This window comes from Hetaerina americana, unplaced genomic scaffold, assembly GCF_022747635.1.
Source record: "Hetaerina americana unplaced genomic scaffold, ioHetAmer1.1.p SCAF_1, whole genome shotgun sequence".
NCBI lineage: Eukaryota > Metazoa > Arthropoda > Insecta > Odonata > Calopterygidae > Hetaerina > Hetaerina americana.
The window spans coordinates 21,491,872-21,519,777 of NW_027286069.1; the positions used below are offsets into that span (position 1 = coordinate 21,491,872).

Genomic DNA, 27,906 nt, shown 5'->3' on the forward strand with positions numbered 1-27,906 from the left:
TATTATATATTATATTATATTGATATTCAGCATCATAAATTTATCACTCATTTTGCTCAAGGTCAACTGCCATTATTTTGACCTATGATAGTCATGTGAATAACCTCAAAAGAAACAGAATGACTCTTCTACATAATGATAAACTATTCAAAGGTAATTTAGATATTGAAAACAGCCTCTTAAGGTGTACTCTTTATCGGGGAGTAAAGATATTTCTGAATAAATGAGAATTTTTAGAAATATCATTATAGGATTTCCAGCCTGGAGCTGTGTTATTCAATAACTCTATCTTTAACTTTAATTAATATCATATCGAAAGAGAAAAATTTACAGGAATATAAATTAAGAGGCACAAGTATAGGTGAAGGAGGGGAGGGGTTAACTGGATAATGGATAAATGGAAATCATAATATATATATATATATATATATATATATATATATATATATATATATATATATATATATATATATATATTTTTCATAAATGTTTGAAAATGGTCTCAGTAAACCAACCAACAAATGAAACAATAATTATTTCTTGTTCATATATCTTTTATTTTCTTCTATAAATGTATTAACACATCTTTCAATTTTAACAAAATACAGAAGTTCCAACCAAACAAATGCCATTTAATATTCAGCTTTCTAAAGCACAAAAACTATCCAATTTGGCCATAATACATTTGAAATTATAACATACAATTCACTTTCCTTCTGGATTCTTAGCAAATTTAATCAACCACATGAACCAGCACAAATTTATTCATTTTAATATGCTATTATTTTTTTTTTTTAAAGTTCAATTTTGAAATATTTCAAGAATTTTTAACATTCAACATAGACTTTATCAAACATATAACATGATTTTTTTTCATATCAAGTTAGCTTTGCAAGTGAAAATATTCATCATACTAATATCAAAAAGCTCTCTCTGTGGGGCCATAAATAGTACAGGCATGAATGTCAATTTTTTTAAAAATAAATTATATAAAAAAACTATAAAAAGAATCCATTATATTATTTCCTACCAAAGCAGTGGCACTTCAATAGACAAACAGAATTTGCACATTTCAGCACTGCTTATTTTGTTTGGTCGCGTTTTCAAAAGATGGCAAAGAGGATACGGATAAAGCTTAAAAATAAACAATTTCTTTCAAGCATACATGACTAGATTTTAGATAAACATCTCCCACCTTAAAAGCTCATTGAGAAGTTAAAAGAAAAACATAAGGCTGATCACATCAGGTGACACAAGGACATAATAAACATATACATGAATGAGAACCTTAACGTAAAACTTTTCTCTGACATTTTTGGAAGCAGCAGGGCATAAGAGAATCTCCATACTTTATATATATATATCCAACGACATTCTCAAGAATACAAAAAAATTTTGGCAGTAATTGCAGCACAGGGAGTTAATATCATCCAAGGGCATTAAAAACATGTCTCCACAGAAACTACATCCATGTAACCTTACACAACTTATGAACACATGTATGGCAATTTCTAGAAGCCAAAGCAGTTTAACAAGTTTCACAGCATAAATATATAGCCCAATAATATTGGGTAAAGATGAAGGTTAAAAATGAGAAAATTTTAAGTTCATACTTCTCTTTTAATAGCACTACAAGCCACAATACTATTTTTTTAGGCATTTCCTAAGTTGTCTGTAAATTGTCAAGAGAATCACTTGGTGCCAAAAAAGTTATGATTCTTTGTTTTTCCAAGTAATGCATATAGGTATGTCAAACAAACATTGCAAAATTTAGAACAATTGATGAATATGTAAATAAAAAGTTTGCTCAAAATTAAAAAGTTTCCTGAGACATTAATATTCAAAATGCAATAAAAATGAAACTTTATGTTTTCTAATAAACTGAAATATAATGAGTCTAGTCCTTTGAAGATAAAATATAAAAGAAATCTTGCGTTCTGGAGAGCCAAAATGTTGCATAATGTTTATGTGTCATATAGCGTGAATTTAAAAAAATAATATTGCATTCCTTTGTTGGATGTCGCTCACATTACTTCCAAACCAAAGCTAGCATATCATGGTCATAAAATGGACTTCCAACAGCCCACTTTAAGCCTATTATAAAATCAGGGTAACTGCGATATAAAAAAAAGGAACACCCATTTTACTTCTTAAAAAAAAAGACATGAGAGTTCTCAAGGAAAGAAATCTAAACAAGAGTTTTGTGAAAGAATTTCTTCACTGTCTTCATAGTAAAAAATTTTAAGGTTATGGCCATTTCATTCACTACCTCAATGTATAACATTGAGTTAAATGATATCCCTGCGGGATATTACATATTTACATTTACAGTACAACATCAAATACTGATGAAAATTTTTGGCTTTTTTTTCACATTTTGCGTTCACTTTCTTCCAAAGTCTTACTCTCACTACAACTTATGTACTACCACACTAGAAATGAATCTTGAAGATCACATTTCTCCCCTTCAACATCCTCCTCCAAAGATACACTAGAATCACAAAGGAAACATAGGATGCTGTATGGCACTATTAATAATCAAAATGGTGAGCACTTATTTTTTTTTATAAATAGGAATCATCAAACCTCAACGAAACAGAAATACTTTCCCCAGCTGATCTTCCAGCTCAGTCTAGGAACAGATCCGAAACTTAACAATATGGGCAGCTTTGTAAGGTGACTAAGCCTTCCAATCTCCAGGGCTTATGGTAGGCAGTGTTACAACCATATATATATGTTTAATTTTTATGCATATATTTATATATATATATTATATATATGGACGGCCTCATTGAAAAGTAATTATGTTTAGTGAGGCTTCCACTGATGCTTACTGAAAATGGGTCCCTAGTTGAGAAGTCAAACAAACCTTTCAAGTACACTCAATCGGGCTCAAAATCTTATCCGACTTGCACTCTTCCAAAACCCACAATGCCAAAGTCTCCCCATTGATGGAAAAATTTCCCCCATTCTTCTAGTCAAAGAAACACGAAAGAGCCGTGAAGAAATACTCAGCAAAACACGACCCAGAGCAACGTCGTCCAGTGCTTGAGTCCTTGCTCCTCTTTCGGCCGCCGCTGTTCTCTGCACCCCTCGACTTCTCCTTCACAACCTCGACCTCCTCCCTATGCCTCTTCTCTCCACGACTTTTCTTCCAGCCAAGGGTGAGAGCAGCCCTCAACTTTGACCTCACCGAGGACGATTCCATGGAGTTACCCTTGCGCTTTGCCTTGCCATCCTTGGACCCAACAGGCTTGCCTTCAAGGGTCACAAAGTTCCTCATGGGGGGCAACCGTGGGCATTCCATAGTGCTGATCCATGGGGAGAGAGATGAGGGTTCGGGTGGGGGCCGGATGGGGCGCTCCCGTCCGGCTGGTGGACCGTGGTGTGACCGCGTGATGCGGTCCACTATCCAGTGACTCTCCTCCTGGGTGAGCAGCTGAGAGAAAGCGGGTGCCGTGCACTCAACAGGGGACGAAACCTGCTCATCTTTGCTCTGAGAACCTTTGGTGGATTTGTAGCCGAGCAGGAACTCATCCCTCTCCATCAAAAGATATCGTGCCTTGAACCTGGAATTCAAATGGAAAAATAAGTGAGTAATAAATACATATCCACATGACAATTGAGTGGTAGTTATTTTTTCAGAATGATTTTATTGCATATGCATTCCAAATTTGAGGTTGCAGAAGAAATATGATGACTGAATGGCCAAAGAGTCCTTTCCTCTTTCCTAAAGTATCGTAGTTATAAGGTAATGCCACCCTCACACAACTGTTCCCACTACATCACCAAAGTCAAGTCAGATTAGGCCCAGATTGAAGTTGTACGTGTGAATTCATACATCTAGTATCGTTCTTGTCCTTATGACTGAATGTGACAGATAGATTAAATGTTGGTTGGCTATTGGACTAATTTGTACCTAGGGCCTCTATCAAATGCATTCTATAACAACAATTAACATCATTATCAGTAATATATTCCATAGATTAATTTACTGTAGCCCTCAACTTTTTTTATTCCCTCACCCCCTTATTAATTTTCCATTTTACGCCATCCTAAATTTGTATTTAATGCATGTCTCTTGGTCTTCCTCACTGGAACTTCCCTTCAATTCTGCCTTTTATTATATCTCTATCTGTACCTCAAACTGTGCTCAATCCATCAAGTTATTCTTTGCATCAGAGTTCACTCCATATGGAGTCCTTTCCTATTCTGCTCTTCTATATACTATTTCATAGTTCTTCACTTTGTCTATCTATTCAATCTTCAGTATTCTCCTCTTCAGCACCATGTTTCAGAGGTTTCTATTCTTTACTGGTCCCTTTTCTCCAACTTTCCATGTCTCTAATCTGCATGTAGAGTGCTATGGTCCATTTAATGCTTCCTTGTTTGCAACTTTAGGTGTGTTCTTTGAACATTTTAGTTTCTTCTTCATCATCAATGCCTTCTTAGATTAAGCCGTTCCTCACTTGATGTCACTCGTACTTCTTTCTTTCATACACTCATACCGATTTTGGCCGGCCCCGGTGGCGGCGGGGTAATGTCCTTACCTACCAACCCAGAGGTCGCGGGTTCAATTCTCACCTAGGTGGATTTCCCTCCATCTAGGGCTTGGTTGTATGTGATTGTCTCCAATGTAATGTCTGTAATGTAAGGGTTAGGTGGATGAAGGGACTATTAGTCTCAACCTCACCCAATGAAGTCGATAAATAAATAAATGAATACTGATTCCAGTTTTCTTCTTATTGGTGCTCATATAATATTCTCCGAGTACTTGGTTCATTGTATTCAGAGTTTCTTGCTGGTCCCTGCTACTACTGCAATGTCATCTGCGAATCGGAGCAGGTTAATTTCTTTGCTATTCACCTTGACTCCTCTGTTTGCGAATAATTGTGCTTTTTTTGCTGCATCTCCAAAGATAGTATATGCTTAATAGAGTTGGAAAGAGGTTATATTCTTCCTCAAATCCACAATTAATATATGAGTATCATGAAAGACTAATTGTAAGTAATTTTTTTTTACCAAAATGAGTGCACAAAATTAATGTTTCCACTTAGATACTATTTGTGGCAGTTCAGTGTTGGCTTGAAACCAATTGTTCCCATTAAATGAGGATAAAAAATTGAGCTAAGAGTAAGGAGCAATGGATGTAAGAGAATTATGATGAGGATGGAAACAAGGAAGTATGCATAAGAGAATAAATAAGAAGAGACTAGAGTAGTAGATAAAAAGTGATTCAAACCGATCTAGTAATTTTTTAACTAATGTAATTTAAATTGTCTGCTATGTACCTGATAAACTGGAGTTTTACAAATACCCTGACAAGGTAGAGCTAGAGAAAGCTCACACAAAAGATGGCAGCCATGAAACAATAATATTTTGACTCAAGTGTTTCACAGAAACCAAAAGAAGAGAGTTTTTTTTAAGAAATATCAATTGAGGAAATTTTTAGATTAGCCTTACCTCAGATTTCCAAGGCAGTTCATGAGGTTCTCATTTGTAACTGCCAGTCCCTTCCTTCTACATTGACTGGTCGACCACCTTTTTAGAAGATCAACCACCTTGGTTTCAGAAGATACTCCCAATGTGGAGCTGTTGTCAAAAGAAATGGAAGAAGTAAACATGCTGGTTAATTTTTATTTCAAATATTTGGAGGATTATTTTGATCATCCTCATTGCACCTTTATTGTTCAATGAAAGATTTGAGGGAAGAAAGGTTTTTACGCAAGAGGAGGAGATGTATCACGATGAATTACTTTTGAAAGAGGGAAATTTAAATGTTAAATCAGTAACAAAAGTCATGAGAGAAGTTTACCTAATGCATTCATCCAGAAACAAACAAAAGTCAAGTATTGTGACAGTGTCTGAGGAGTGAAATTATTCAAATTATAACAATTCTTCTATGAGGACAAATTTTCAAGTATTAAAAGTAATTATTGACACTTGAATTCATTTTTTGAGTCTAGTACTTAGATAATTGACTTTCCTTAAAGTTATACGTTGCACATTGATAGACATTCATTTCTTTAGGTCAAAAAGCAAATGAATTACTGAGGGGATATATTGGTACTAAGCTCAAGGAAAAAAGTAGAAAGACAATCAGCACATTATTAGATTTTTACATGGCTCAGCTATTAAATTTTTTCAACAATTACACTGATAAATAACTTAAATATTTATTTCATTCCTTAAAAAAAGTGTTAAAACATTTAGGGTGCACAGTTTTATTATTTTATTTCATGGGGAGCTTTACACATAAATATTACATAAAATGCAAACAACTCAGGGCCCATGGTAAAAAGTCAGCCAATTAAGAGAGAGGGACTTCTTAAGAGTTGAATCTTAATTTTATCATAAAAATATTAAAAATTAATTCTGACATGGATTGAATAGTTATTGGAGCAATTGTTATTGAAGTGTCTCTAAGTTAATTTATGGTTAAGAAGAGATATGTTATAATAATTAAGTTATCCCAGAATTGTAATGAACAATATGATATACTTATTTGGTAGGTTGCTCACAGTCATGCAGAGTCATCTCATCACTCCTTACAATTAGCTTTTCTTGAATTCTACATTCATCTCCCTTAATTCCATCCAACATGTTTACCCTTTTTCTTTTCCAGCCTCATCTGCCTAATGTTAAACCCTATACATCACAGTGCACCCCATTGCCAATCAAATTCAAGCATCCACCTTATCTGCCTACTCTGGATTTTACCCAACAACGCTCTCCATTGACCTACGATACGTAGTACTCCTTTGTTTGTTTTGCTTTCTGCCCACTTTACCTTTTCAATCCTCCTCTATGCCCACATCTTAAAAGCCTCCAAACTACACCTACCATATTGCTTCAAATGACAAAGTTCCTGAGCTACACAAAACCACATGCCATACCAGAGTTTTTGTCTTCTCTCAATCTTCTTACTTATGTCCCTGTCAATTAATTCCCTCATTCTCATGAAAGATTCTTTGCCTCACACAATCCTTGACTGTGACCATTTTGGTCCAAAATAATTCCAAGGTATCTAAACTGTTCCACCTACTCTAGTTGATGATTTATGTCTTAACATTTTAACTAAGCTATTCTCTTTCCTGAAGACTTCAAAGGCTTCATGTTTTTTAGTTTTACTCTCATACCAAACCTATAATATTAATGATTTTCCAATGCACTTGACAATGACTGTAATCCTTTGACCCACTGGCTAATAAAAGTTTTATCATCTTGCAAACCTAACTGACTTTATGGATTGCCCTCCAATTTCAATTATAATCCCTATTTCCTCTCATACCATTGCTATTATTTCCTCCAGATTCATATAGGTGTTGAAAACAATGGTTGATAATGAACATAATCCTCTCTGACTCATCTTAGTAACACTGCCCTTACAAAATACACTGATTTTTTTTTCAAAAACTATTTTCTCTCAAATTTCAGAGTGTGACAAAGAGATCATTATTCCATGTAAGAAAATTAAAAAAAAAAGGTACTTTACCTAGATACTATGTGAGACAACACTTGGGCATCGAAACTTTCTGCCATCTCCGAGGATAAAATCTCGTCGGCATTGCAGTCCACCCATTGGTAACAATTGTGGCTGAGATACCATGCCTTATTCCACATTGTTTTCATTTCGTTATCCTTCTTGATGTCGGCATCAGTGGGGGCAGAGGCAGCAGGTCGGCATCCCCTAATGCTGCCCCTTGATCCTGCCGCCATCCGACCATTGGCTTCATTCTGCTGATTTGTGATGTCATCCTCCAGGCAGGGAGGGGATGATGGACCATCCCTGCGAATCAAGAGATGAGGGAAAATATTTATAACTAACCGAATACAAGTAAATTTAAAAAAAAACACTGAATTCACTACTGATCAGACCCAAAGGTCTTGTAATTCCTACTCATGATCCCATAAAATGATAATGAACATATTAAAAAAAAAAATTAATGAGATTTACCTTAAATCTATCAAACAAAGACCAAGATTGTAACAACAGATACATATGCTTTATCATAATTTCAAGGCATTTGTTACAATTAATGAATTTGCAGCCTCATGTAGCATGTCTAGTCAAGCAAAAAACATTGCATTCCTCAAATTTATGGAACCATAGAAGAACATATTAAAGATAATTTTTTGAGGTGGAGAGGAGATTTGAGCTGTGTTGCAAGAAATTAAAAACACATGAGAAGTCATTCTAAAAATTATTCCTGAATACATCATTTCTGCTTATTTACTATGATTTAAACATGGAAAAAATTTCATGACTGATATTTGTCAGAGGTCAAATCATTATTATAAGAAAGGCAACTGACTTTATAAAGATTCTATATAAATTGAGGATTCCTAAATTTGAACTGGGGGAATCCAGTTAAGATCCCAGACTAAAATTACTTGGCCACACACAAAAACACCTTAATAGCACCTGATGTCTAATCTGGGATAGAGGCCATGTTTTCATTCATTACCCCCATTTGGTAATGGTTCTTTAGCTTTGAGGCTAAAGTCTTATACCCATATATGAAGTCTCTTGAGTTGTGCGAATCCTGAATATCACATTCAGTTGACACTAATTAGCTTGAATGGAGCTCGTCTTAAGTCTCTTGTCTTCAAAGAAAGACTTAAGACTGCAGACATAATTATTTCAGCTACTTAATAACACGAGGTATGAGACTTAAAACTAAAGAAAAAGGAACCATCGTAGAACTGCCTTTAAGAAAAAGTAAAGTATGTTGCATGATCATTTCCCATGGACTACAGGCTTTACGTGGCCAAAGGACTTGTGCGTTTTGATCACTCCAAAAGGTTTTGATGGGAGCAAAGATTATTACTCCTGGTAGGGTCACCTATGTTGAAAGGTAGGAGCCAAATGGAAGGTAGTCTGCAAGGTCTGTTCCTCAGTGAGGTGTTGGCAAAAGGCATCTGATTTTAGTCAGGTGGCCATTTGAGTGATGATTTCACCTTTAAAAACAATATTAAGGAATGCAAAAATTTCAGGGTCTAAAAATCATTTGTATTGACCAGAATTCAAACCCGGATCCCTCAATATTTGGCCGAGTGCTTCAGCCAGTTAAGCTTTCGAGGCATCCTCTTGATCTGCCTTGAATTGCATATTGGCGGATGACTCCGTTAAAAGTTACTGTTGCGACATCTCCCGCAGTTTCTTTGAACTAGTAAGGAAGGTAACAGGAAACTACCTTCACTATTTATCCCTAGAAATTACGTTGGACATGGATGAGTGTTCCCCATTTTGCAAAATACTGTCAAAAGGCCTTTAAACATATCATTGTGTAGGCTTTGTCCACCATTTAAACTGTGGAATACCATTATTATCAATAATGATGCATAATATTTATCAGAGCATACTAGATTTAGGATTATTCTGTCAAGTACTCACTCAAAGGCTAACTGGTGACAATATCCACTGTGGTATGGTGATGGGAGGGGAGATGTTTGGGTGGAATGGTTCCCAAAGAGAGGACTGCTTGGACTGCTGCCATTTGGTATGCCATTTGGAGGACCCCTGAGGTCGCTGCACAGGAGCTGGTTGTAAAGCAAGAGCTCGATGACCAATTCCGTAGAGAGCTTGTTGTTCAGGTAATGTAAGCAGTGAATAGCAAGGCGTGGCTCCATGTACTTAATGGCAATGTACAGAGTCAAAAGAGCAGTGGTTGTGGACCGAAAGCTCACATCCTTCTTTTCGAGAAACCTGTTAAGGAAAAGAATTATATATTTCAACAACATGCACTCCAAAACCTTTTTACAATGGTAAAACAATAGGAAAAATTCACAGTCATGTTATTAATGTTTCCATGTACATCTGACATGGCATTTAAAAATTAATGTGTTAAGCCTGAAATTTTATAGAGGGGGTTGCACAGCATCGCCAATCGATCAAATTATAGATTATACTGTTACATTAAGTAGGGAGAACACTGAATTTAGTCCAACAGTCTATGCAGACTTATTGTAAGAAAAAGTTATTTGTACACAGGGCATGTGAACAAGGTTTTTTAATAAAAGATAAAACTACATTAAGTAAGGGTATGAAAATATAGTGATTGAAATGAACACATATGCAATTTGTATATACATCTATATGAGTGTATGTATGTATGCATAAACACAGAAACACACAAAATAGAAAAGAAAGTCACACGTTTCCAAATTTTCATTGGTCAAACTGCCTTTCTCAAGGGAGAGAAGGAAGGAACTGAGAAGAAGGTTTTCACAGTTCTCAGTTCCTTCCTTCTCTCCCTTGAGAAAGGCAGTTTGACCAATGAAAATTTGGAAACGAGTGACTTTCTTTTCTTTTTTGTGTGTTTCTGTGTTTTTGTTCCCTAGTGCTATCTTGACATAAATTATTATTCACATCTGTGAGACTTTCACATAAGTCACATGTATATATATATATATATATATATATATAGATACAATACATGTATATATATATATATAATACAATATACAATATATATATATATATACAATACATATATATATAATACAATATACAATATATATATATATATATATACACAATATATATATACACACATTGAGTGTTTATATATATATATATATATATATATATATATATATATATATATTTATTTATTTATTTATTTATATATAATGAGCTGATTTTAGTGCTCCCTTAAAAGTTTATTCTAGGCATCAGCCTAATTTTAAGGCTAGCAGTGAGGAAATGGAAAATCCTGGCTAGGTAATAATCAGATGTGGAAAAGTGCATTCTAATTTATTCCGGGCGCTTTTAAGTAGGACTTGTCAGAAACGTAATTTTGTGCTTATACTGATCTTAAAATCCTTATTTTCCTAGATAAAAAAAACACAAATATGACAAATGATTACCACTTGATCACATCGATAATTTGGAGAGAAGCTTACCTCAAGAAGTTCTCAAATGCCCGAGGATCTGCATCACTTATGCAGATTACATCGTCTGAATTGTCAGGCAAAGAGCCGTTGAAGGAGGTAAAGAATACTTCGTTAGCATTTGCAAGGACCTCCCTCTGGGCATCAAACTCCTGCACTTCTGGCTCCTTACCCACCCTGAATCGAACTGGACCAGTGGCCAAAGGGACCCGTCGATTGCTGGATGGCACCACAGCTGGCTGAGGACCCTGAAGCTCTGGCAGTAATGGTGATTCATCACCCCTGGAGGAAAATGAAAGGACAACATCTTTAGCAAAGGTATTCTGCAAAAGATTTTCCATGGAGAAATTTGAAAAACTCAGCCTACAAAAATTTTTTTCGCATTTCCTTTAAGAAATAAATTACTTTCCAATAAATATAATACATATGTTTCGAAACAAACAGGAATAGACAAACTATAGAGACTTCAATATAATGTTAGTTAATGACAAAATGGTCAAGAGGAATTTACCTTAGTTTCAACTTTTGAATGAACTCCTATGGCTATGGAAAAACTAAACGTCTAAAATCCATTCCCATCCCTTGAAAAATGCCAATTAAACTTTAAAATTCCATCAAATTTCAACATAAATTTTCAAGTCTGCACTAGCTTATTAAAAAATAAATTAAAGAGGATTGAAATATGTATTCAGGGTACATATTTCAATTCTGGTATTCATCATATCCCCTGTAGGTTGAGTGGATCAATATTTTATTAATTTAATTTAATAGGCAAATTTAATTTTGTATGTTTTACTTTCTGGTATTTGGACAATAAATGCAGACATAACAAGGTTTGGTAGTTGTTCAATGTTTTTTGAAGAAATTATTGCCCACATAAGTATGACCTCATACTACAGTTACCACAGTTATGAACCCAGAGGTTAACAAATTGAGTAGCTTCAGGCAATATGTGGTGGAAGTCGAAACATGCTGAATAAATGATCGTAGTACTTTTACACTTGATAAAATCTTTGTAATATTACGACCGGGTTTCGAAGTATTACACCATCATGACCTGATTATGCTGTAATACATCGAAACCCGGTCGTAAAATAAAATTTTATCAAGTTGAATAGAACTACGATTCAGTTATTCATTAACCCAGAGGCTGTTTTTGTTTGGTCTGATACACAAGGGCAGATCTCATCTTGTACTAACCCTTTTATGGCATGTGAAATTTAAAAATTCACAGGTTAAGGAAGGAGTCCAGTTTCTTATCCCCTGTGCCACCAGTGGTTTCCGCGTAAGATCCTGTACCCGGAAAAGATTCTACATGGGTGAAGCTGAGGGTGTCAAGTGGTGTCCCTGGGATTTAAACCTGGGCTCTCTGGTAGGTAAACTAGAGATCTACCCACTAGACTACCCTGACCCCATCTAACATCATTAAATTTTGAATTTTATATGTCTTTTTAGTTAATATACATTTGAATGATTAAAAACGCAATTGCGAAACATTACTATGATTAAGGAATATTGCCCCATTATGTCTAAATGATTAACATTGGGTCAATCTATCATCAGTTAATAATGATTTCGATCCTGTTTGAACTTGATTATTGCCTTGAAGTGCCTTTAATCCCCTGGAATATCAGTCAAGCGCTCCCAAAGGGTAATAGGATTGAAAATACCAAATGTGGTGAGAAAGAGAGCTGAACGATCCTCACCTTCTCTGCAGGAGGCCTCTGCTCCCGCCTGAGCAAAATCTGTCGTTTTCGCAATGGCTCATTGCTGGGCTGCTCCGGCCAAACCCGAGGAGCACCAACCAATGTGACACAATGGTTCATTCAGCACACAAGATGCCGGCGGCTGTAAAGACAATGACGTGAGCTTTCAGTAAGTCAGGTAATTTCAGCTATAGCTTTCAACTTTTGATAAAAATTTGAACACAGAAGAGCACGTGAATATTTTAGCATACACATAATTGTTTTAGCTCAAATACATTACATTCCTGATGATCGTATTCAATATTTAAAGTAAGAGGATGATGCAATTTGATTGCTCTGTTATTAATAAGTGGGGAAATTCCACATGCCACCACAGTTGCCATGAGCGGTGATACCCAAACTGAGTTCCACAACTCTTTGAGTCAAGTTCAAAGATACATTAGGGGATTAAAAAAAAATATGAATCAAAAGTGATGATTCAAAACCTTACAATTTTTGTCACTCTCAAATTCCAACTCGTGTGAAACTTTTTAGAACTTATTAGAAGCTCCAAATTAGTGCTTTTCTTTTTATATTTAAAATACATAAAATATATATTTGATACATAAAACTCATATAATTTCTAAATTAAATACTATGCTCTACCCAAAAATGAGGTAGTATATTTCTTAAGGTTACTTCCAAATTTCAAAAATTCTTTTTGTTTGATGATTATTTATTCTCTAAAGTGAATTTTCATGCCAAAATACAACTCTCAGAATTAGTAAATAAAGATAAAGATAGGTCGTTTTTTTCGAATAACATTTGGAATAATCCTGGAAATGTGTTTTCCATGAAAACTGAAAATCCTCAAAAATAAATAGACAAAAAGATTTCGGTGATGGGTAATGCAAAAATTACACGGTGAGATATTAGGTAGTAGAACATTTCTTTTAAAACAAATTTTGCAGACATCCACTTAATTTTCAACAAGCTAAATTAAAACAGCAAAATCGAGTAAAAATTATAACCGATTTCACCTGATTATTCGGGAATTACTGAGGGAAAAGGCAGAAGGATGTACGGTAAAATTAGATAAATGTCTCGCTTAATACCTTCCCTATTGATCTTTAGACACTAGAATCGAAACCCGTCTATGAGTGAACTGAACAAGACATAAATGCGAGGACCCCTATCAAGTTAAGGAAAATTCGATCAAAAAAGCAGCAATTCATTTAAAAGTATTATTATTTTTTTTTCAATTTCAAATGCAGTCCACGACTGCAATACAAAAAAATCAAGGCCCACGGTTACAACACGTGAGGTTACGTGATCATTACGAATGTCACTTGTTTGTCATCGATTTCCTTCCGCCCGAAGAGGATTTTGCAACTTCTCCCACACGCACCTGCCAGTGGTGATTCCGGTTGGAGAGCGAAAAAAGCGTGTGTGGGTTGGTTGGCTGGTCTCCTCAAAGGGACCCCATTCACCCGTCGCAATAGAAGGTGGGGAGGGGATGCCTTCGCAGGCGGCCCATTCTATTGTCCAATGTTGTCCGGAGGACAGAAGACGAACGCTTCGCGCTCGCGAAGGTGACGTGACGTGAAAGTGGTGAGGGGAGGTGGATCAACAAAGGATGCCATTGAGAAAGCAAGCGCGGCGTACTCAGAAAGAATATCAGCTGAAGAAGAAGAAGAATGGAGGAAGGGCGATATAGCTTTGATGTTCGCGTAAATGACCTACCACCCACGTTCGGACGTGATGGGGTGCCCTTCCGGGTGCTTCTCACTTCCTGAGAGAGAGGGAGAGAGTCAAGGGCAGTCGATAGAAGGAACCGTGGGTGGCTGACTGTTGGGAAAACACCATCGCCACCGATTGCGCGATCTCATGACCCGACCTGCGCAAATGATATCCGCTTTCCCCAATGCTGCTTCTGCGACTTAGGTTACTCCAAATTTAGGATGACGTGAAGTACTATAAGTCAATAGGTGTTAAATTCATTCATGCTAGCACCTTTAACCGTTTGATATAAACGAAACATTTTTCCGTCCAACAACTTGTTCCCATCGATTTACGAGATCTTTTCAAACGGTTCCATAACTTTTTAATCAGTACGCCACCCATTTGATTATGTTAATCCGCTTAAAGGCGTTGTGTCCGCGAAAACATCCCAAATAACCGACTTTAACCACTTTGTTGATATCTTGTTTTGTTGATTAGTTACGACCGTCAATGTGAAGGGGTGTTCGAGAAGTGCGGCGTAAAATCGGGCCTGCGGAAATGAGCTCTTTGAAGAAGCAGCGTAAACTACGCAAATCCTCCACGGAAACTTTTGAGTTGATTACCAAGACATATGGTGAAGATGCTATGAAAGGTACCGCGTGTTATGAGTGGTTTGTCCGGTTCAAAAAAGGGTGGCAATCAGTGGTAGACGACGAACGTTCTGGAAGACCATCAACGTCGACTGATGGCCCCCTACATCGATAAAGTGAACGATATCGTTCGTGCAAATCGACGTTTGACTGTCTGGGAACTTGCAAAAGAGGGTGGAATCTCGATTGGCATCGTATCGTTTAATTGGTATCTCGTATCATCTAACTTCCCAGCAAACACGACAGTTGCAAAGTTTTTAAACTCAATTAAAGAATGAATTCCTTTAAAAGATACATTATCAATCCAACACAACATGCTTGGACCCCATAGTTTTCCTTTCGAGATTTGTACTTGTAGTGTAGTGTACCTGTTAATGAAAGAGGACGCCTTGAGAATTCAAATTTTTGTCTATTTAATCAATTTAACACTCTACATGAGAAATTATTATAAAGGCACTTCTAAAAGACAGACAAAAACAAATTCTTTCGAAACTTTGAGATGTTCCAACACAATTTAATTGCTACAATAAGCATTTAGAAAAGCGTCACATTTCAGAAAAGGAGGAAAAAGCACAGTTAAACGTTAAAATGGGAGGGCAAAGGCTGGAGCAGGTTTACCTATCTCGAAAGTATTTCGGACCGAGATGATAAAAAGAGTAAGGACGTAAGAAGAAATGTGTTAGGCAAAGAAGCTTTAACTAGGAGGAAGGAGATGATGACAGGGTCGGTGAGTAAGAATGTTAAGAAAAGGCCATTTAAAACTTTGACCAGAACTAAAGTTTTGTAGGGCGCGGAAACATGGTATTTGGAATGAAGGGAGGAAGGAAACATACGGAATTGAAACAAAGTATATTGTAGGGTCGAGTACAGTTGTGCCTAGTCGGGCAAGGCTAAGAAAGTAGCAATGAATATTCTGCGCCCATCAAAAACCTCTCTTAAATGTTAGACTACCGAATAATGATGAAATATATCATATTATTTGACAGTCTACCGCCTATGTTATAGAAATTGGATGCTGGAATGAAGCCAATGTCAATCTCATTTTATTTTCCAGTTACTTATAAATGCATTTAAAAGGAAGCAACGGTAACAACTCGTTTAAAAAAATTATTCACTCGTGAGAATTCAAACAAATTGTTAAAACATAGGATCGATAAATTAAAATTCGGCAAGACATAAACGCTGCAAGAGTCGAAATATCCAAAGGAACTAGAATTAGCTAAGATACCATGTTGCACTTGCCCTGGGGTCACGATTCAATAAAAACCATCGTCAGGTGCATCTAACTTAATCAACTTTTATTAAAATAGTAAAAAAGTCAATTTTACGGCTTACGAATTTTTTCTTTGTAAAATAAGCAAAACAAGAAAAACCTCACAAACACTCACGCTATAGGGCGAAGGACAAATTCGGATGGGCGGAGATAGAGCCCGCGACCTCTAGATTAGCAGGCGAAGATTCAACTTGACCGTAACCCAGTACTTCGGTTAAACTGCGAAACTGTTGAATAAAAGCCATCATTAAACATTTATTCGTACTTAAATCACGCCAAAAAAATTAATTTTAAGTTACGTTTTTCGCATAATGAGTCATGTACACTATGTATACGAAATTAAAGTTCCAATTGATTGAACTGCGAAATTGTGTCAGCGGCAATAGTTGCAAATTGAATCTTGTTTATTTATTTTACCAATAGCAACGATGGAGTTAGCACGCTTCTTTGCACTAAAGTTTTCATTTCAGCAGAACAAATTTTCGGCTAAGTCCTATGGAATTCCACCGATGGCTTGATGAAGAGTTTTCTCTTCTCTAGAATACAGCTAGAAGACAATTTAAATCGACTGAAGAGGAGAGAAAAAGAATTTCCAAAGGAAAGTGCGTCAAACTCGAAATCCCCGCGTATATGAATAGTACCACGACGCTCGACAGAGGACTCTGGCATCCAAGTATCTCGAAAGCGTGGGGATGACTTTGCGCCAGGACGTTTCTCTAAAGCTGCCTAGCTATACATTCATGATGTGCGTGTTGCATGCTCGCAGGTGGAACTCGAAGCTGTTTTACGATGACTGAGAGAGAAAATACGGATGTTCATACTTACTTGCATGTCTCTCTGCAGATCCCCTGGACTAATCAAAATGACCCTAATGGAATCAAGCCAAGTACTCGGCAATATCCAGAAAAGTCTTGTTTCCACAAAGCTGTCATTTCACGCTTACAATTAGAAGAGGTTGGAGCGTAAATATTGGTTAGCAAAATGACTCAATATGAATAGGGAATAACCTTAACAAGCTCTATTAAGTGGGAGGTTGTCCATTGATATTAATTGACAATAATTAAGATAATGGATATATATAGAAAATAATAGATGACCACCGTCTACGTAGTCTTAGGCCCCATTCTCGCGATTTTAATTCCCATTTGGTCATGAACTGATGAGGAACTTTTCACAAGTTTCATTTAGAGGGTGACATGACGGAAAAAATCGAAAAAAGTGACATACTAGAACATATAAGAAAGAAGTGGGCCAAGTTCTTCAATGGTATAGCACGAGAATTAACTGGAGGAAAACAAAAAAAAAACCACTAACGCCAATATTGTGTAATGAGAGGAGGAACTAAAGAGGATTTAAAGAATATCACTTATCTCCAAAGTAACTGTGTTAAGTGGACTGAAAAAATTTCAAAAATATTGAAAGAACTCAAACTTAAAAGTAAGTTTTAATGAAGGAGAAAGGAACCAGATGGATTGAAAAACACACCTTTTGATAGATAGTTAGAGAATAGGATTAGAACAGAAAATAAAACAGAGGTGGATAGACCACGATAGAAATGCCTAGGCATAACTAGATGGATAAAAATGAAGAGGAATGCAAAAAGGAAGAAATATATCGGGGGAAGAGCATTTGATTGAGAAAAACAAGAGCTCTACAGCCAGTCGATCACTGTGTTGGAATAGTTATGAACAAATTAATGCTGTGCTCCTCAACATGCAAAGGCGAAAGGTCACATTGAAGTCTAGCGGATAACGGTCCCGTGGACTTGATGCAAAGGTCTCGGGTTCAAATGCCACTTCAAGCTATCGACATTGCTAGGAAGTCATTTGAAACTTTTTCACGTCATAGTTTTTTAAAGTCCTCACACTTAACAATAAGGTAGCAGCTATCGTAAAAAGAAATAGATTCTGGATGTAAAAATTTTACATCCCCTTCCCTCACAGACAAGTCTAAAGCACGCCTTCTACGTTTTTTAATAGAAATCTTAAAAGAGGACCCGAAGCCGTATTGAAATTTGTAGTCAATAGTTCGCCCAAAACGGAACGTTTAGTAATTGAATCATTCAAAAGGGAAAACGAGACGGAATTTAAAAAGATGTCCGATAGTTGCGGAACGTTAAGAAAACTGAATTAGATTATTTGTGAATTATTGGATGGGAGAACGAAGGAGTGAACGAAAGAATGAATAATTCGCAACGAGTAACGAGTAACGAATTCGCAAAATAATATATCATATTGTGCATAAAGTACTTTTTACGCGGAAAATATCCTCTACATCTCGCTAAAAGTTGTTTGACACGGGGAACGACTGTCGTAAATTTTACGACAAGATGAATTTAGAGGAACAAAGCAGAGTTTATCAACATTTTATTAGGTTTGAGGTCTAAACTTCGAGTTTTTTATGTTGAGGAAATAAAAGAATGATAATGACCGAAAATAAAAAATGCCGCGCTATATAACGTTCACTTAGAAATCGCAGACTTATTTTCCTTAATACCATCTATTTACAATGTAAAACTTAAATTGATCAATTTGCATGTTAAGATCTTGTATGCTACGACTTATTAGACGATTTTATGCATTTTTTACGCAAAGAAAGCGTACGTAATGGGACTGGATTTTCATTTACGTTGAGAAATTAGCGAAGAAGGGATAGTTAGAAAGCTGAGATAATATATGTACAGCATAGCATGGCTATTTCTAAAAAAAACTATGTTCACGGCCAGAAAGCGATCTTTTTCAAAAGAAATATCACTGTAGAGAAAGAATGTTGATTATGTCAAAATCAATGATTCTCCTCAATTTTATGATATTTCACTGGTAAAATACCTTTGCTCCAAGACGATTTCAGGGCATAAAACCCAACGAGAAAGCAGGGCAAAATCTTCTCCAACGCAGGCGAAACTCCAAAATGTATCGCCCGAGTGCTGATTACCGTCAAAATGGCGTACGCAACACGTTTGGCTGATCCCCGAGAGCGAAGGAAGAGAGATTGGGGCGGAAGGGCTCTACTCACCCGAAGAGAGGGTGTCCGGCGGCCTAGCGGAGAGGGCGAATGGGGAATACGAGGTCAGAGGATGCTTTCACGGGGCCACCACGTGCGTCCTTCCGCCGGCGAGGGAGAATGTTGACTGTGGGTTGAGAGCGTCCATTGGGGTCTGAGGGGAATGGAGGAGGGGAAGGGAGTGTAGGAGGGGAGGGAAGGGGGAGGGAGGGCTTACGGAGGAGAGGGGTGAGGGGGGGTGAGAATCAGAGAAGAGGGGGGAATGGAAATAAACCAGGGAGCACGGAAGACCAAAGGAATGTCACAATAGGCGTCCCGCGAGAGCGAAATTGATTAATCCATTACTATTAAATATGTCCGTTCATCTTACTAATATATAGATATGAAAATTAATTTGTTTGTTTGGGGACACATTACGGTACGGAGTAAGTAACGAATTCTAATTTTTATTGCATAAATAGGGCAAAAAAGAACAAAGTAACGTAGACTAGGTCTAATTCGAATGCAACTTTCTGAAAATTTTTGAGATCGAAAAAATCGATTTAAAAAGTTTTTCTACACACAGATGGCAGCACATATTTCACGTTTAATTAAGTTGTCAATTCGTTTACTTCAATGAGGAGGGACAATTAAACTGCCGCATTCTTTCTCCAGCTATTGTAGCATTGCAGTGTCTCCATTGCAGTTAAACATTCTTGCGTCAGCAGGGCTGAGGTAATTTTGGGTAATGGTTTGGAAAGCGTTTGGTGGCCAATTTAAAGTCCTCAATCCAAAAGAATTTATGCATGCGCATTTCATAGATCTCCAGTTGACAGATACTATTCAATTCTAGAATTAGATCAGCAAATCAAATGTTTCTTATCCAAATACAATGATCGCGACGTTATAATCGGAAGAGGTTTCAATATTCCATCTATTGACTGGAACACACAATAGTTAGTTATAAAGGGGAGCAAAGACGACGACATCATCTGCGAATATGATTTCTGCCGACAGCTGAGCAGAAGACGCTTCGTACATTGTTGATTATTTCCATCAAAGTTAACAAAAAATGTGTTTGGTAAACCGCTACGGCGTGATTCTATGGATTCAAATCACCTCTTTAAGGTTAAATTATTACAGTGCATCAGTTGTTATTTTGGAATTCAGTGTTCATTATGTTTAGCTAAATAAAATCGCATTAGTCCATAGCATGTGCATTATCGCGCGCCCACAGACAAAAGTCGGACAGAACCTCGAGTATTATTTGACGACTGAGCTGTCGATGACGTGTACTCGATTCCGTGACGCCATTACTGTGATCCTCGGACTTAGTGTGAATAAGTTTCCATAAATATCTGCTCCGTTTCATCGTGGAAAAAAATTGTCCATGCTTACTTTTCCAAATTTTACAGAGTTCTGGTTAAACTGTTGCCCTTCCATTGTTAAAAATGTAGCCTCCATTCGATATTTAATTGAAACGTTTTTCATATGATCGATTATTTATACCAATGCCTTGAAAACAATTACAATTGTTCATTACCATACATGCTGTACTAAGCTAGAAATGGTATATTTCTGTAATGGACGGTCACTCCTCTTGAGAGCTGTTCGCTTGACCGACTTGTATTGGCGGGCGAATTTCTTGTATCCGTTTAAAACGACTAGGTAAATAAAATCACACGCTTAAAAATCGAACCGATGTATATATGTATATATCACTTTGAAAATAAATAAATGTCCTTTTCCAAAATGTATGATTGGTAGTTCACACGCGAATCGCCACTGTGAAATGCACGAAATTTCAGGCCTAGGCCACAGAACTACGGCGACAGAAACCACGACATGAAAATTAATCGCAACGAAACTAGTGAAAATGAGAATTACAAGAAACAGGAAGACCATGTTGAACATTAAGAGTTGAGGAGCTTAAAATTGAATTAAGAAGAACTTAGAACTAAGAATTATTCTAGTCTAGAAGACCATGAGCAAAATAGTATGGGCATCAAAGAAAGATTTACATTATGCCAAAATGGGTTTCCATATAAAAGAGGAAGTCGATGGCGAAGAGCATAATCGAAGACTCAAAGAAATAACTCGTAAAAGGCTTTGATATCGAGCGTAGTGTTCTATGGCTCTGGTCTTCGAGACGAGGAGAGGAACTTGGATGGGAATATTTTGAGATGTGGATCCGAAGGAAGATGGAAAAAATAAAATTGTCGTGAAGGAAAACAAACACAGAAGTGCATCGTAGGAGAAGAGAAATGTTTCTTGGTAAAAAAATTAAAAGTAGACAGGAAAATGGATGCGGAAGATACTGAGAGGCAACGGAATGTTTAAAGACGGTGATATATACAAGTAGAGGGGAGAATGTTTAGTAAGAGGCAGGAAAAGAACAGCTATTTTGGACGGAAAGAATGGAAATACATGTAGAAAGTACGCGGAATGCAAAAATGGTTGATTGCGATGCGTTGATTCAAGTTATTTTTTCCAGCGATTTGTCGGGTGGTAGGTCTAAATTCTTGGGTCAATCTAAAACTTACCTCAATTGGTAGACTATGGCGTGAATAAATGTCCTATTCATTGGTGTGTCCACGGCGATTTGATTGGTGGGGAAAGTGGTAGTGTGTCTGGACCCATTCGTCAGCAGAAGAATGCAGTGGAGCTTACTACTCTGCCAAGCAAGGATACGCTGAGAAAGGGGAGCATGAGAGGATAGGGGGGAAGGAGGGGGTCAAAGGTGGGGAGGGGAGTCATTACGCAATAAAGGTTTCCCGACAATGTTTGCGAAGACGGATAGACAATGTGGTTTGAGGACAATTGTTGGTGTCTGTGGTGGAATAGAGAAGCCTTCAGTAGACTGTCGACAATGCGGTGTTTGTAGCCGTGTTTGAAACGCTAATAAAATGTGCTGATTAGAACGTGTTTCGGGGTGGGAGGCTGCGCGAGAAACCCTCCCTCTAATACTATCCACGTGGAAGCAGCGGTGGATTGAAGTTTCTCCAGTGAAAAAACGGGGGACGCTAGTTTAAAGGTAACGATACTTTTTAAATGGGAATTTTCCGTTGGATGAAATTGAAAGTGTGATAGGTCCGTTGGGACTGAAATACGCGGAAAGAGAGTATTATCGTCGCCGACGCAATATGGTGCTATGAATATCTCATTTTAAATGGAATTTTATATATTTTAATATAAGGCAATTAATGAAATCCTAAATGGGACTCCTGCATGCCACCGCTAAGCCGCGTGGCAGAGGATGATTCCAAACCAGAAGTTAGGGTGGCCGGAATCACTAAAATTTAAACAGTAAATGGTCTTTCATGTTGTTTTCATACGTATGTAACATAAATTTATCCTCTTAGGTATGATGACCTATTCACACGTTATAAGGTCGGTATGACTTCGACAATTGAAGTTGTAAGTTTGAGCTGAAAAGCTCAAAATACGTAATTGTTTCCATAACAGTTGCATACCATACAATCTAACAGTATATTACATAAGATAAACAGCTGGTATGCATTTAAAGCAACGATCACAAAGAAAACCCTTGCGAGTGGAAGCATGAGAATATTTAATGTCCAATCGATGGAAATCATTCTGAAAAATGCAATATAGACAGGTTGGACGAATACATTTTGCACTAATCAAAGAATTCATGTGACATGGCCGTATTTCTATCTGGGTTACATACTGCCCTGTCCAACACATATCATTCCTGTTCACCGCCATTAGGTGCAGGGCTCGTACGAAATGTAATTAAAGACAAAGTTAAAAAGGGATGAGCTTTTTAAAAGTGAGCTCGTTCGACTAAAATCGATGAAATTCTTTTTCAAAATGATGAAATTGAAAAAACTGAATTAAGTTTTATCGGCAGATTTCAATTTATAATGCAATTCTGACGCAGAAATAGGCATGTCGAACATTTCTACGTGTTTTCTTATATTTTGGGTACAGAATATGATAAAAAGAGGATAGTGGAACAAAGAAAAGAATGGGTGGGACCTAGCGATCATAATCACGAATCTGGTTCGGTATGATATATATATATATATATATATATATATATATATATGTGTGTGTGTATTGTATATATATATTTGTATAAATATATATATATATATATATATATATATATATATATATATATATATATATATATATATATATAAGCTGAAATTTTAAACATCCACTTCAACGCGATATATATATATATATATACGATATATATATATACGATATATATATACGATATATGTACGATATATATATATTTATATACATATATATATATATATGTTGAAAATTTCACCTCAAAGGGATTGATTCATTTTTTTTGATTAATCAAGAACCGAAATCCTTTATCTAAAAGTTGATTAATTAGCCTGATTCGTCTCGAATTTTTGTTTGATTATGCTTAAATTCGGTGCCTTGATTAATTTCAAACCCCTCGCAAAATTCCTTCAATCATCTTAAAATCATCTCCATATTATTCCCCTAATATTTGATTTTTATTAAAACATCCCATTAAAACTTGCTCGCCCCCTGGCCAACGGGTTTTTTCCCTTCTGGAATCAAATAACTGCACGATAAGTGATTATAATCCGTCTGATTCTGGACTCCGGTGCACGGCTTTCGATATTATTTTAAGAGCGACGGGCGAATTGAAATCGAAAATTTCAATTGCATAAATATTCAGTACTAATCCCGATAAATGACAAGATTTTTGAACTAATGAGAGTGTTTATAAAATAGATAAAGTGCGACCCTGAAATAATGAACACGAAGGCGGGAAAAATAAATAGCAACGTGGAATGAGAGACTCCAGTCCTTCAGATAGATTCAAATTTCTCACCCACCTTAATTCCCGCTGTCCTTAAAAGACTAGCCGTGAAAATCGAAGGGGGGATATCCTACCTATCTATAATTTAAATATATAACTCGTTTTCTCAGCAAATAGATTCTTAGACAAAATTACTGTTGTTTTATATCGTTGACTATACGCACAACTATAATTTTTAATGGTCAATTGAGTTTTTTTCCCAAATGGAAGGGAATAATAAGAGCTCGAAGGTGGTTGACGTGAGCAGGAATGGGAAATCGGGAGTAGTAACTTAAAAAGACCGTGGGAACAATTGCATGATTGATTTTAGAGGGTCTCAGAATGAGAAACACTTCATCTCCTTTTAACTACTGCCTCTACTACAATCAAACCGTGAATGAAAATGCATGTGAAAGCTTCTTCGCTACACATGTAGATTCACTCCCTTTAAGTATCTACGTCTGCGTAAACACTGGCGCATGGTTAAAATTGCCTCTTACTGCATATTAAAACTTTTCCCATTTAAAAGCCTAAAATTACAAAAACTTTCACTGACTTAACCGCAGATATCTACCGTGAATTTAAAATTTCGTTTCCTCCCCAATCCCTGAGACAATTGAACACTCAGAATTCTCAAATTCAGTCGTAATAGTCTGCGTTACGTGCCCTCTCGAAAATATTAAAAGCTGAGGAATATCCGGATTGCTGTGCTGAAAGAAATTGCAAGAGGACATATTACATTTGAGACTATAAGTGAAGTCACTTAATCTTTGAGGCAACATAACCTTTTATAGAGTTTCGTGAAACAAATTAGCCTACACTAGGACAATCGGAACAACAATTTTACGACATCCGTCCAGAAAAATTTCTCTAGCTCACTTTGTAGCAAGACTAATTCTTCCGTTGTTCCGTTAATGAGTGCCCATTTCCAAAACTGCAGTGACGGAATACGTACTTGAAGTTTTTAATGAACAAAATTAAACATCGCGTTTCCCGAGTTTATATCTGGTATGTCGAATAAATAGGAACGAAATGGAATTGATCGGTAGCTTGTTTAATCATGCTCAATACCTGAATCAATCTTGTCTCATCTTAAAAAGCACCTTTTTCACACCATAGTGACTTGGCACCATCTTCACTCTTGAGAACGGGGAAGAAACGGGATGCGCATTGCGGCTGAGGAGTTGACGTAACGAGTGCATCGATTTTGTCGTTTCTTATATTTTGGCTCTATGTCAGCTTCGACTTTTTCAATATCGATATTGAATTCTTAAATTCTTTTTCATTACGTAGGAAGTGATATTTCCAAAAGTGTCAATAACGCACGTGAAATAATTCGTAGTTATTGTCATGAGTTAGTCAATCTATACCTGTAATACCTGCAATCACTCACGGAGTGAAGGTTAAATTACAGATTAAATCTCTTGCATATATTACATGTTTTTAAGAGATTAAATTAAAAATGTATCGATAGCCCCATCGTAATTCGGTAGGAGAGATAATTTCATTAAAATTAGAGAGATTAAGTGCAGAACAGATACATTTAAGATGTGCCATTTTTTCCACGAACAATAGAAGGGATCACAGAATAACGCTCACCGACCGTGATAGGAGGAAAATATTTTGTGCCAAAAGTAGTCTTGTGTGTTATCACCCCCTGCCACACACCCTAGCGGGGGTTGCAGGGTACTATGTAATGGAATGCAACGTTTTCCTACTTTTAAATCATTAATCCTTCAAACATAAATAAGAAAGTGTATAATATTAAACAGTTTTTATCAAATTCGTGATTCGACGAAAAAACATCATGAATATTTAAGGTACAGCAAAATGTTGGTTTGGAAATAACTAACTATTCCTACATGAACGTAAGCGGTTGATCGCTCCGGAAGATTTCCAAATCATGCTTATTTTTTCAAAAAAAACCATTAACGTAATTACTTAGCTCTGATGTTGACACACGAGAAATACAGATACCAAGCAGATCATGCATTTAAAAAAACAACTTGAGTCGTATTCTCAATAACCGACGACAATTCTAAATATAATTGACCGTAAAATTATGGGTCGCAAGATTGGAATAATTTTCGTTCTGAACGCCCGCAATGGTCTCCGAAAGCAGATACTTTGGGTTGCTTTATTTCCCCTTGAATAGGCAAGATTTTTCATTTGTAAAAACATAACAAAATCGCTGACGCAGTATAATTATTGACTGAGGGTGCCAAGCGACAAAAAATAAAACTACAACTACCTCAAAAACCGAAAACAAATAATCTCTACGCAATAACTCAGAAACCGTCGCAAGGGCGTGTGACCGGGGGGAGAATGCCGTAATAATTCCCTCAATGTCGCTAGAATACTCAGGTTCTCCGCATCTTTCTATAAGTCTTGACTGCTCCATTTGTGAATCAAAGGAGTCCTAACATGATTCCTCCAACATACCCGCCACGCTTACTATCTTCCAGTGGTAATATTTCAACAAACATAGCTGAAAACTCGTGTCGCCAGCTCTGAAGAGAAGCCTAGGGTTGAGGAAAGGAAACCGGAGGATGATGGTCGAACTAAGGAAGAAAGTCACGTCTTCGAAAATGAACAAAAAAAGATGACTGCATCACTGGTTTGAGTACTACCTAATTGTCGACCTGAGATCATCACTGCCAAGGGTTCCGAACAACCTCTTCGACCGAAAGGCATGAACGAAACGGAGATTTGTGATAGATATCTTCAAGAACGCCCATGCCTATAGATTACTTACAGAGTGCCCTCTGTTCAGTCCACGATAGATGTCTCTAGGGCACCAAAACCTCACCATCCACCCCCCCTCTCGGTAGCACCAGTATCCCTTCTGCTCCAAAACAAACACTCGTTATCGCCCGAACGCCTCGGTTGTCGAGAGCACACAAAGAGAGTTGTGTGTCCACAGGATTCACGAAGCCAGCCAACCCTTCCCTCCATCGAACACCACCCGGCCAAGCGAGCGTATTCTTCCCTTCCTTATCGAGAGGCAAAAGAGGGAAGTATAGACACGATGGTGACTCTGCGAGATTTGATGAGTTAAGGAGGGTTTTGGTCATCGTGAAAGACACGTGGAGATCTACGCTCGATCCCCGCGCAGTATGGAACAGTTTTGTTTTCATTTTCCCCTTTGACCCCTGTCTCGTCTACCCTCCACTCACGTGCCCTTTTGATTCGACCTTCTTGCTGTTCGCCTTGACATGTTTTGTGCAAATCCATTGAAGAATGTTCGAGATGTTAAAATCTCTCTCCACTGATATGCGAGGGTAGGCTGAAAAGTAATGCACACATGCTTCTAGACCACAAACAAAATGACTTTCAGAAGCACTTCGGGTGGCATATGGAAGAAACATTACCCCTTGACACGCATGCGCGGGTTGGAGGTCGTTACATTCATCCAGTGTATTTTATTTTGAGATACGGAAGTATTGAGACGTGTTCTAGGACTATTTCCACACGATTTAAACGTCGTGACTTAAAAAGGGACTTATACTTAAATTCATCATCGTTTAAAGGCTGTTTATGGGGACAATGCTGTTGATAGGTCTACTGTAAATCGATGGGTGGTAAAATTTCGTGGTTACGAGCTTGGAAAAGTCATAATTTTTTATGAAAAACGCAGCGAACGTCCGATCACTGCCACAGACGATGAACATCGCAAACTCGTCGAAAATTGATTCAAAATGACCGGAGAATCCCTGAAAAGCGTATCGCAAACCATATTGGTCGAGTTTTTATCTGTTAAAGGCAGCCTGGCGCCAATAATCTTGCAACATGACAACGCTAGTCCACACACCTCGCGCGCAACTGGAGAGGCTCGGCGAAAACTAAAATTTGAACCGATTCCACACTCTTCTTATTCCC

The 27,906-nt window shown here is 37.0% G+C and overlaps 1 protein-coding gene across 4 annotated transcripts in view; it reads right to left on the reverse strand.

Annotated features, from left to right (window-relative positions):
- Positions 1–554: 554 nt before the first annotated feature.
- LOC139689136 (uncharacterized) overlaps positions 555–27,906 on the reverse strand; it is a 330,286-nt gene continuing 302,934 nt past the window's right edge. For 3 of the 4 annotated variants that reach the window (XM_071586292.1, XM_071586290.1, XM_071586289.1), the window contains exons 4-9: positions 12,603–12,744; positions 10,909–11,178; positions 9,398–9,709; positions 7,496–7,789; positions 5,464–5,592; positions 555–3,569 (exon numbers count right to left, since the gene is read on the reverse strand). In XM_071586292.1, the coding sequence (XP_071442393.1) occupies positions 2,975–3,569; positions 5,464–5,592; positions 7,496–7,789; positions 9,398–9,709; positions 10,909–11,178; positions 12,603–12,664 (1,662 nt within the window). In that variant the 5' untranslated portion in view covers positions 12,665–12,744 and the 3' untranslated portion in view covers positions 555–2,974. Of the gene's footprint in view, positions 3,570–5,463; positions 5,593–7,495; positions 7,790–9,397; positions 9,710–10,908; positions 11,179–12,602; positions 12,745–16,341; positions 16,454–27,906 lie in introns of all 4 variants that reach the window. The other variant, XM_071586291.1, reaches the window with a different exon arrangement.